Here is a 12,520-nt window from a genome sequence, read left to right on the forward strand (position 1 = left end):
TCAGAATCATGAGGAAGCTGAAACTGAATGCAAACGTTTCTGACAGAACAATCCTAGAAATCCTTGTGTCTTTTTTACAAAAGAATATTTAAAACGGTAAAATTCTGCAACCAGTGCACCTTTACTGAATTCTGATGATTCAGAGGCACTCTCTCCTTTATACATTTCTCTGAGGGCAACTAAAGTAAAGCCTTTGACACCATTTCCTACAGCATTCTCCTGGAGAAACTGGCTGCTCATGGCTTGGATGGGTGCACTCTTTGCTGGGTAAAAAGTTGTCTGGATGGCTGGGCCCAAAGAGTTGTGGTGAATGGAGTTAAATCCAGTTGGTGGCAGATCCCAAGTGGTGTTCCCCAGGGCTCAGTGCTGGGGCCAGTTCTGTATAACATCTTTATCAATGATCTAGACAAGGGGATCAAGTGCACCCTCAGTAAGTTTGCAAATGACACCAAGTTGGGTGGGAATGTTGATCTGCCTGAGGGTAGGAAGGCTCTACAGAGGGATCTGGACAGGCTGGATCAACAGGCCAAGGCCAACTGGATGAGGTTCAACAAGCCAAGTGCCAGGTACAGCACTTGGGCCACAACAAACCCCTGCAGCGCTACAGGCTTGGGGAAGAGTGGCTGGAAAGCTGCCCAGTGGAAAAGGATCTGGGGGTGTTGGTCAACAGCAGCTGAACTTGAGCCAGCAGTGTGCCTAGGGGGATAAGAAGGCCAATGGCATTTTGGTCTGCTTCAGGAACAGTGTGGCCAGCAGGACCAGGGAAGTGATTGTCCCCCTAGCAGACATCCATTTGCGAAAGCCCTTAGGACATCAGTTAAGCCAACATTCCAGCTCTGAGCATTGTCAGAGATGAGATGAGCTACCTACCCAACATAATAAAACATAGATCCACTTAAAACTTTCCATTTTACATATGTGCACAGATAGAGCTCATCAACATGAAAATTCATGTAGATGAATATCGTGCATCTGATTAAAAAACCATCTGAGCAAACAAAATGCCTCTAGCCACATGGTTCAAAATGTCTATTAATACTATATTATACCATTCCCTTATGATATTTCCTTGAAGGAAGTTTTTAGTTGGTTTTCTGTTAAAAACATTTCATGTTTCCTATTTTGCTTCAAACAGTGGTCCTTACATATGATAAGGTAACTAACAGGGTTAGGGCACCACAATAGATCAGAGAAGTTTAATTACATGTAATAACACACTGAAGTACTAAGCACCACTCTATTCATACAGCTTACAAGTTTGCACATCACAGGGAGGCACGTTTAGTCTTTGGTGTCTTCCTACTGTGTTTTTCCAATCAAGTCGTTAAATACAACATAAAAAAGGATCTTGATAGAAAACATGCTATGAAAGCAAAATAAACCACACTATTTCAGCAGAATTACCTGCAGTCTACCAGTTACAAATCTTTTTCAAAAAAATACTTTCTATTGAACCAGTTCCTGATGGAGAGATGACGGCTGTGTTAGAACCAGACAAGGTTTTGGCTTCAGCAGTTTTAAGTGAATGCTTTCTGTTTTTCTGGTACTGGGAACTCTTTTTTTTTTTTTTTTTTTCCTTTTTTCTCCTCATCACAATCAGTAGATTATCATCCGGTAGAAGACATATAGTCAAAGCTCCAGTGTCTGCTTTCAGGCAGCGTTACAATTTGCATAAATTAAGCATGAGAGTTAATTTAAAAAATGCTGTAGAAATAAGGAAGAATGTAGCTGAAATGCAACCAAATGTGCCACTTGTGAACGTTTCTGTCTCAGTCTTTTTATCTGTTCGTCATATGGAAGTGCTTCTATAAATTAGATAATTCTTATAATCTGACTCTAAATGTTTTTCAGCCCTACTGTGTCATTTTTGTGATTAGAGGATCAGCCCTTCACACACCATCGTATATAGTGGGACAGCAGAAGCTCATACATAATAGAGAAGGTCTTGCATTCTGGTCTTTGTTCCTTTCCTAATAATTTCTCACAGCCTTATTGGTTTTTTCCTCCCTTTCAGTTGCTCCTGAACACTGAACTAATAGTAAGCCCTTTAGCAGACTTCTCAGACCTCATTATGGGATTGCAATAGTCAAATTAGAGCCCCCTATTTTACATGCAAATTTAGGATATTTTCACACCTCCCATACACATAACTTAACATTTGCCCCCATTGAATTTTATCAGATGGTTTGTCACCCAATCACGCAGTACTTCAATGTCCTTACCTGCAGTTATACTTATGCACAGTATACTCTACAAATGATAATTTTCATAATTCACTACAACACTACCTGTAAATAGCTGTAGAACCTTATGCTTTAAAACCCAACTGATCTCCTTTTTCCTATACAGTACCAGCATTCAACCATTCTAAACATCATAAAAAGAAAGAACTTTCAGAAATCTATTTACCACAAGAAAAGATCATACTGTAGATCTCCCTCAAACTCAGTCAAGCTCCTAACCAATTACAACATTATCAGTTATGATAGGACAACATTAAATTTCCTTGACAGATCTCAAAAAAGAGCCACCAGAATACATTCTTATTGGGTAAATATAACCAAACAAACCTTAATTTAACAGGCCACATGGAAAATTATTAGGGCTTTTATATAAACTCGATTTAGTTATATACTTGCCAAAAGCTATTTGCTGCTTAATGAAGCTGAGCTATGTTTTCTCCTCTCATTCAGACTAAGTGAGTTCCCATTTAAGATCTCACTTTTCCAGTGAGAATGGAAGCCACTGAAAGCATTGCCCAGCATACTGGTTCTGATGAAAAGCACAAGAACTGTGTTAGCACAAGAAATAGGTTGCCCCAAGACCTAACTAAGTTTCAGGTGATGACTGGCACAGAGCTATCTATTTAGCAAAAATGGAAAATGAAAGAAAGCCAGGAGAAAGTCAGAGAACACTGCTTACTATGGCCACTGAAAGAAGCAGAGATTTCTTTTTTTTATGCTGGAAAACAAGAAGAGATATGAAATCTCTTGTTGCTGGTTTTTAATGTATTTAGTGAAGAAAGATTTAATAGACAAACAGGACTGTGGTAATGAAAATCTGATAAACATTAATCTCCGCCGTTAAGGGCAACAGCACCAAAAATGCTTAAATGCTGGGTAACCAGAAAGGCTTGAAAGATCAGTAATAACTGGTTTGTCTTGTAAATTAACTTTCAGCTATTTTTCTTTTCTTCATCCTACAGATGCTTCTCTCTTTGCAGGAGAACTACAGAACTATTTTGCTTGTTTTGGAAAGTAAATAATAATGTTACTAAAATTATTTTATGTCATTAGCATAGCATTTCAACTCAAATGCCTGCCCTTCCCTTCCCCATGCTGCAACATTCCGTGATGTGCAAAACACAGGGTGAACTGCTTTTGGATGCTCATAAGACCAAATTTCATAATAACATATAAAATTCATTATTTTAAATCCTTCTCACATTTGAACAGGAATTACTAACAAAGCTTCAGCATCTTCTATGTGAGGTAGTCTCCTCTGTCATTTCTGAAGCCATGCCGTCTCCAAGGCCACCGAGCCTATGAAATATAAGATGGAAGACAGCAGGAAACAAGAAGCGATAATTCCTATTTCCATCTGGAAAGTTAGCAAGTATACTTTTTCATCAAGAGCATCTAGGCTTTTGATGTCCTTGCCAGAAAAGCAGGGGAGTGCTTGCAATACATTCAGCAGTCCTAATAATGATTAGAGTTTGATCACTAACAGATGTAAAGAAATGTGGGCCACCCCCAGATACTTGCTAGTGTATCAAAAAAAATTGTTAGGCCTCTTCAGTGCCAGATGCCAAAAACGTGGATGCCCAGCTTCCCTCGCCCCAGCTGCTCTGTTTGCATCATGCACATCTCTCAAGGCAGTACAGAACCAGCAGAGGAGGCAGAGAGAAAATATGGAGTATGTCTGTAATACTGGTAATGGCAGCAACTGCCTGGGCCAAAAAGAAATGCTATCAAATGCTAGGCAACATCCAGATGGGCAGGGCTGAATCCTGTTGTCCAACAATCAGGAAACAGTGATACAGACACTCTGGTCATCTGTCATTTCACATCCTCTTTGAACAGATGCTTTTTTGGTTGAGGGGTCTGTGATTGAAGTGAGTATCCATCATCCACAGAAGATGAGAGAAACAGATGAAAAGCCCTTTCAGTGAGTACTCCCTAAGAAGCTTCTATAGAAAAACTTGAGACAGCAATAGCTATAGCACGGAGAACAGTCAAGTCCTTCAAGCAAAAAGAGTCTCAAACCTATCAGAGCAGAAACAATCCAAGAGCCAAAACCAATATCCACAACAACTACTGGCTTCAATAGGTGAGAAAAATAATCCCACAACAGAAAAGGCATTCTTATGAAACACTCATATTCTGCTGGTGTGAGAGTGTGTGTGGACAATGATTCAGGCTTGCACAGCCAGGCTTGACACCAAAACCCCATATTCTAAGCCAGAACCCAGCGTAATAGAGACTGCACTTTACAGAAAAAGGGGAAAAAGTTTCAGAAGAAACAAAACTAGCTTAAAACAACAAAGGACTAATGAGAAGAAAACCAGACATAACACAACAGAAAATGAAAACCCAGTCAACTAGAAGCAATATAATATAACATGATACAATATAATATAAATAAATCAGCTGTTGACAAGAACTAAGAGAACTGAGCACAAATGCAAGGCATGGGAGGAAAAGGAGCTAAGAGCGCATTATCAATACTGCAACGGGTCTTAATCTCTAGCCTAAGTGACTCTTTATATGTGCTTATAGCATGAACGCATAACCACGGACAAACAATTTTTAAAAAGTAACTTTTTGTTTCATATAAGGTTTTTCACAATTTTGTCACATCGTCTAACACACAAACCTTTCATTCTCTCCAGCACGGAAAACAACAAAGGTCTGTAAGAGCATTTAAGCATTAATACAGCAAGTAAAACCCAAAGTTTTTCGGTCGTCTAAACAACGTAATATACATTTTTTGAGAGTCATATGTAGCGTGAAAAAGAGTACTAATCAGTGTTTGACTCCGCTAAGGCAGGATTTAGGAAAGAGCTCAGCAAGAAATCTGTGTGTACATCCGGTAAACTTCAATTACAGGAAAGTACAATGAGATGTAAAGTTGTTCTGAAGTAACATGTCCCACTTCTCAATTATCCTAGCTGGATTCATGGCCATAACAAAGTCTCCTTTATGGAAACCCAAGGACCAAGTAGGAGATCCAAATCTGAAATTTTATTAGGGATTTCATACACTAAACTGAGATCTCAGAATAGTGTCAATCTTTGGTTACTGGTTGGGACACTTGCAAAACCTTTTAGAAACCTTTTCCTGGCTGCAGGAGCACAATGAAACTGTCTGCTGGAGGGTCAGACTGAGCGCGTGTTAAGAGAGTTAGAAGAGAAGGCCTCAGTTTCAGCCAACGCTCAGTAAAGCAGGACCAGTAATCTCATCATGGAAGAACACGCGACTGACCATCACACACTGCCTTTAAACCTTCTTCAACTTGTATCTGTACATGTTCATGACATATTACTCAGAAAGAGCTCTTGTGCCATGAGTTAGTAATTCTACTCTGAGAGGTAGAAGAAACAAAACATTGGCAGAAAAACCGGGAAGCAGAACTGTCCTTCCTGCAAGGTGCACAGTAAAGCTCCTTGGTGTGTTACAGTAACAGGGCTGGTGGGAGTGCGTACTTTAAACAGCTTGAGCCTTTACAAAGAACTCTTATTCGGAAAGGTCATGGGAGGGAAATCTGTGTTTTGTTTGTACTGGATCCAAACAGATACACAGAGCGATAACCTCATCATTATCACCAAATTGTGATGCGTCCCATCATAAACCTCGTCGAAATTTTTTGTGGAGACCCTCAGCAAATGCTGATACACTTATCTGATGAACATCAATAAAACTATGAAATAAATCAGACCCAGGACTTAAACTCCTACACAAAGCCCAGATGACAGCAACATCTCCTTGTTTATGTAATGCATTGCTGATTCTGCAGAAGATAGAAGCGGTATTTAGACCCCTCATTTAGGCACACTACTATCGTGGACGAGAAGCAAGGCTGAAATCTGCCAGTGGGTTTGAACAAATTCGAAAAGCTCCTTGCTTACAGGATGAGTAATTCTGATGAGAATAGAAGTCTAGAGAAAGTTGAAACAGTGACACTTTCCCAGAAATATGCTGTAATTCCCACATTTGTTGTCTTCATCAGTTCCTGCAGTATTTCAAAATCAGCAGGTACTAAAAATGAGATGTCGTTGCCTTAACTGGTGCAGAGAAATGACAGGAATGCAGGTGGCAGTACATCCATTCAGCATTCACTCAGGTTTTCCTCCACTGAAAGCTTCTCTTATTGAAGCATCAGTCCTGAAGATCCTGTGATAGAAGACGTTTCTACCATCTAGAAAATTTTTCAGGGGGGAAGTTGTGATGTTATCTTCATATGGTTACCTGTTGGCTGCTCTCACTTTGGGAACCTAAGCACCTATGACAAAAATCTAGGGAAAGTAAGTTACCTCAGGCTCCATTTCAGACTGATGCAGATGCTGAGGAACCATAATAGTGATTGGTCCCACACAAGCCTTCCTAACTTCGGTAAACTGCGTGAGGGTGGTTAGGGTACATGCTACTGCTTCTGCCTTAACTACTCCTAATTCATACACCAGACACTACTTAATTTTTGTGAGCAGGATGCAGTGCTTCGATTATACCCAACACTGATCACAGATTGATCAGAGACCCAACACTCATTCACAGAAACAGGCACATATATGTATGGGCAACAGTCTAGATACATAAACCCCATATGAGCTCACTGTACATATATACACGTAGTAAAATCACCCTCACATGGAAGAATAAATACATTCTAAGCACTCCAGAATGCAAACATTATAAACACATGTTAAAATTTGCTGAGTATTGCAATATGGACAAATAAATTCTCCTATCCGTATGATATTAGGTTATTTTTGAAATTACTAATACATTTAGAAACATGCATTTCATTAATCTCCTAAAGATACTTTTCAACCTACAGGTATCTTTAAGGCTTACAGAGTTTTTCCTCTTCCATAAGCTCAAAGATACAATGGTGTTAAGCTCACCATAAGCTCAGCTTACAATGGTGTTCTACCTAAGATGTAATCACATGAATTAACAAAATCAATACATCTGTTTTCCTCACAAAATACTTCAAGCTGTCAAAGAGGTTAATCTACACCTTTTCTACAATGTATGGAAATGCTGTCAAAGAGACTCCTTATTTATTTGTCATAGTAATTACTGGTCTCTGCCTGAAAAAGTACCCCCCACTGCCATTTAAACAAGCAGTTAACTCTGTAAGGACTATCAGAAAACATAAATATTCCAACTCCTGTGAATATAATCCATCAATTTGTCAAGTTAAATCATGTATTAATAATGGAGCCATTCTTCCTGTATATTTCATGAAAATAACCCACTTAATATTTCATATTTAAATAGGGGAGTATTTCACATTTGAATAGGGGAGGGACAGTTGTGAGGCAAAATAACTTGAACTAGTGTGCATGGAAGGAGATTCTGCCCTCTCTAAAAGTAACACTCCAGTAATCTCATTTACTTTCAATTTTATTTCCTTCTCTCATTTTTCTACCCTAACCTGCTTGGAGAACCTTTCAGAAGCTAAGACTCCCCCTATATTTACTGCAAGGATACTGAATCTCCCTGTTTGCCAGCTTCTATTCAAAATATTTATACAAAGGATACTTTTCCATATTTGATATAGATTTTTCCATTATACTGACTGCTAGTGTGTCTTCCAGTAGTGCCTTATTTCATATGAATAACACCTATTGTACTACAACTTGAGAAGTTAATCATTTAAGGTGTGAGAGGTGGGATGACTTCAACCACAACCTAAAAAATCCCATTACCTGAACAAGACAAGACAGCTACAAGAAACAAGGAGGTGATTTTTTCCGAACACTTTTAAATAGCTCTGACTTAGAACAATACAATCCTCCCTCCACACTTGTATGTTGCCACAACTGAGATCAATGAGTAACAACAAATCCTTTGCTGTTCCTTAGGATCTCAGGCATTTAAATACCAGCTGAGTAATAAAGAGGTGAAAAAATTACAACAGGCCTCCTTAGCAGGTGGGGGGGGGAAAAAAAACCCAGATTCCTCTGACTACTGATCTTGCCTAATACAGTAAGTTCCTAAAAATAAAACTATTTCTTATTTCCCAGCTTTCCATTTTCCTTTGTTCACTGAGCTTAGTTTGCACAATGAAGCCAGAAATACCAGCTTCCCTTTCTCCATCTTCAGCATTAGCAAAATGCCAGTGGGTTTGGATTTCTTATATTAAAGGATAAAGATTAGGGGGGTTGTAATTTTTGTTTATATTGTTCCGGTGCAGTTTTCCAAACATCATGAAAATATTACATAACACTAATAAGTTTTGAAAACATTTCTTTCCTTCTAATACCACAGTCTAAACATTGGATCTACCCTAATAAATCATGCTCCTCTTGATAATTCAGGATAGAGAAGTCCATGAATCTCAGAGGAGAGAAATAAATTTTGATCACAGCAGAGTGACAACTCTGACTGACGCAGATACAGGCGACCACTGTATTTGCTTACAGTGGGTTTGATGCTAATTGAGGAGGAATACATCTTCACAACTTTACAGGCTGCAAAGTTACCCCTGGATCAGATGATTATGCAACCACTTCACTTCACTAGACTTCAAACTACTCCTGAGTCTCTCTGCACAGCTGAAAATTAGTATATGAAACAGCAAAATGGGTTAAGTAACCATAATGAGCAAGCAGTATGTCAGACTGATTGACTGCCGATGCAAACAAATAAAAAACCAGCTACACAGACCACGCTACCAGATCGAGGCCAGATTCTTCCCTAGTACCCGTCTGTTCTCCCCTGAAGAACAAAACTGACACAAATTCCTGAAGTACTTTCCACGAGTGGACTCAGCTAAAGTGAGTTTTGTTATAATGCACATTGCATTGGAGGGAAACTTCAGTATTTGTTGATGTCACTTTCCAAAAATCAAACAGCTTTTAATGATTTTGAGTACCAAAGATGTCATGCTATCCCCTTCTTAAAACAGATTAATATATTGAAAAAACCAGGATGTGCTTTTGATCTCAAAGGCAAAAAGCCATAAATTTATATTTATTTGTTGTTATAAAAATATAAAGCGGTGTTCACAGTAGTCCTGCATCTGTCATCAGGTAACAAAAGAGAGATGTGTGGAATTACACAAGTTTGTGGCATCAGACAAACCTTACTGAAGTCAACTTAAGCTGGAAGCAAACTGTACTTGTAAAAATAACTAAAGTTCAGTTTTAGATAGCTAAATATGCATCTAATAATTTTACTTTAGACACATTTTTTCCCCTGTGATACATTAGAACTGAGTGGACATTAACATGTTTCAGCAGCTTAATTATATTGATCAATTAATAAATCAGAAGGAAACTATTATCAATAGCTTTTTATTACCAAATAATTCTAATATTTCAACTGATAGTTTTTAATGTTTGGATGTGTAAAGAAATACCATGATAAATGTCTAGAGAAAATTTATTTTATCAATTAAAAGAGGGACTTAAAACGCCCTTAAAATGGGTTCAATTTTGTATCTGATTTTTAGTTTAAGATATTTTTTGAGATAGGTAATAAATTCATGTAATGAATACCAAAAATAATTCTTGTTTTCTGTATTCTGAATTTATCAAGCAGGATAATAAAGAAAGGCCATATACTCTTTGTGCACTTGAAAGCAAGAAATAACATGGCTTTTTAATATAACATTTCTGTAATTGTCCAAGCAAAGACATTCAGTGTGGAAAGGTATAAATACTGTACCTTGATTTCTTCTATTTCATCTGGCACTATCTTGTATGCAGATATAGTCCCACCCAACCTGAAATCAGAAGAAGAAAAAAATTCTCTGAAATCAGAAAAAGGTATTCTCAAAAACAGTAACACAAAACACAGCATGTTAATGGTGTCATGACTTGCTCCAAAACACAAATATCCCTCTTACCAATTTAGAGGTAAAATCCATCAAGCCTCAAAACAAAAGCAAAAAACTCATCCCTTTTCCTTTCTTTATCCAAAGAAAAATCCTCATGTGATTAACTCAGAATTAGAAACAAGACATCCTTCACTAGCCTGAAAGATAAGAATTAGGTCAACCAAGGAGAACTACCATCACCAGGATATTATTCTTTACATTCACAGCCATCAGTCATCATATTCTACAATTTCTTGTTTGTTGTCTAAGTCGTATGGATGAGTTTAAATATAAGCTTGATATGTTTTGTGCTCAATATTTCACTAGAGTGCTAGACAGTCTTAAAAATGCAACCAAATATAAATCTAGACATTGAAATTTTTTAATTAGACGTGCATGTACACACCTCACAAACCACCCAGACTTTATGGTTTCCATGTTTGAAAAGTCTCTAAAGCTGGTGACTGTTAATAAAAAGTGGATGATGTGTAATAGTTGGCACTGGTGTAGAAAAATATGTGGAGTTGTGTTTCACACTGAACTTACCAAACTTACTTGTCTACAACCTGCAAAAGTTTACGGTGAAGAATTGTTCACATACTGAAGATGCATGAATAACATGTACTATAAATGGTGGAAAATATTACATTTTCCCTAGAGACACGCAGGCATGGCTTCTTTTATTTCATGAAGCAGTATCATTGATAGTGACAATTCAGACCTAAAAATATAACCACACTAATGACCTCCCTGCTGGCTCTGCACAGCAACACTAGTCATTTTATGGGTCCTACAGAAATAGAAAACACATTGGAAACTATTTATTGCAAAGCAGCAGACCGCTATCAAATGGGTATTTGCATTATTTCCCTATTACTGGATGTTTTCCTTTCAACAGTCAGCATTTCTCCACAGATACATTTCCTATATTCAGTCTTGCAATTATTACACATACTGTTTACTCAGCCTAAAAAGGGGAGAGTAAGACAGAAAATATGTTAAGATTTCCCTGTAAATCCTGCCTTTCCACATCGCTACATGTACATCACTCTCAGAAACAAACGGTATGGAGGTCTCTGTAGGAAAAGTCAAGTCTGAAGCCCACCCCTGCTCCAAGTAATACCAACTGTGATGCCCAGGGGAGAGGCAGGGTGCAGGCATTACAGCATTCAAATTCATCATGAACAATTAACATGTAGCAATTGCTCTCTCCTCTGAAATTTCCATTGCTGCTAACCAATGGAGTTGAAAGCTGGAGAGAACTGAAACATTTTTTTGCCAGTACAAGTAGAGACACAAGCTTTCATTCTTCACTACATCTTAAATCGTTTTTTACATCATGATGAAGGTTTGCTTCAGCATACCGTGGCACGGATCGGCTCAGATCAGTGCTTCTTACCGTTGCGCATGACCAGTTCTATTGCTACTGGATTGAGGTCGGTAAGAAAAGACTTTTGGTTCTTTCAGATCTATTCCTGTCTGCACTCTGGAGTACCCAAAAAATAACTTCATTGACATTCTATCCTCTAGCAAAGGGGGAGGACAGAGCCTGTGAGTAGTGAACAATAATGCATAGATGAAATTTAAAAACATTCTTCCTTTGTTTCTGGCAAAATGTCCTGATTAGTTTCAATTTTATGCACAAAATACTATGCCATGCAATTCACTTGTCAAATGAACTTCAGTGGCAGAACCAGTTGTGAAACATGCTGCATACTCTTCACTGAAAGTCATAAATCCCAGTTCATTCCAACCTCATGGTAAACACTCTGAAGTGAAATCTGAAAGCGCTTAGATTGGTGTTACCAAATCGCTATTACAAATCTCCCGCACTCAGATAAGCCTATAGTGTAAGAGGCTACACAATATCACACACACACAAGCTACTGAGGAAAAACAAAATCCAGAAATGTTGTGATGAAAGAACACCAAAATCAAGGCAAACTGAAAATTCAATGCATTAATCGGTATGTCTGATTTCAGGAAAACCTTGTATTTCGTGTATTTCGCTGAATTCCATTTAAGCGTCACTATCAACTGTGACCTGTCTGGAAGTTTGGGATTTTGCAAATCCTTGACTTGATCACTGACACCGGGAAGAACAGAGACCAGACAACTGCACACAGGAGATTTCAGCTACAGGATGATACACAGCCTGTGACAGAGCACTTTCTCATGGCATACTTCTTTCATTTTCTTGGGAGCAACCTCTCTCTACAGGTTGTTTTGCTAAAATGCTTTAGACCAGCTTTTTTGGTCTAATTGTTTTGAGAAGCAATTACACTGCAATCAGAGAAGCAAAGGAACAACTGGCATGGGTACACATGAACTAGTGTGGGCTCTGTACATAACAAAGAACATGTTAGAAGGGCCAGAATTCAGTTCACCAGGCACCAAATTTTTGTGCAGATTCACTCTTCATCTTTCACATATTTTAGTTTTATTATAGATTTTATTACCTTTTTCTCCATTT

General features: G+C 38.2%; 1 protein-coding gene across 1 annotated transcript in view; it reads right to left on the minus strand.

Moving 5' to 3' along the window:
* GPHN (gephyrin) overlaps nucleotides 1-11,565 on the minus strand; it is a 172,677-nt gene extending 161,112 nt beyond the window's left edge. Inside the window, exons 1-2 of the mRNA XM_010159134.1 lie at nucleotides 11,447-11,565; nucleotides 9,897-9,954 (exon numbers count right to left, since the gene is read on the minus strand). Of these exons, the coding sequence (XP_010157436.1) occupies nucleotides 9,897-9,954; nucleotides 11,447-11,565 (177 nt within the window). The remainder of the gene's footprint in view (nucleotides 1-9,896; nucleotides 9,955-11,446) is intronic.
* Nucleotides 11,566-12,520: the final 955 nt, after the last annotated feature.

Source organism: Eurypyga helias, unplaced genomic scaffold (assembly GCF_000690775.1).
Source record: "Eurypyga helias isolate BGI_N326 unplaced genomic scaffold, ASM69077v1 scaffold1889, whole genome shotgun sequence".
Taxonomy (NCBI): Eukaryota; Metazoa; Chordata; class Aves; order Eurypygiformes; family Eurypygidae; genus Eurypyga; species Eurypyga helias.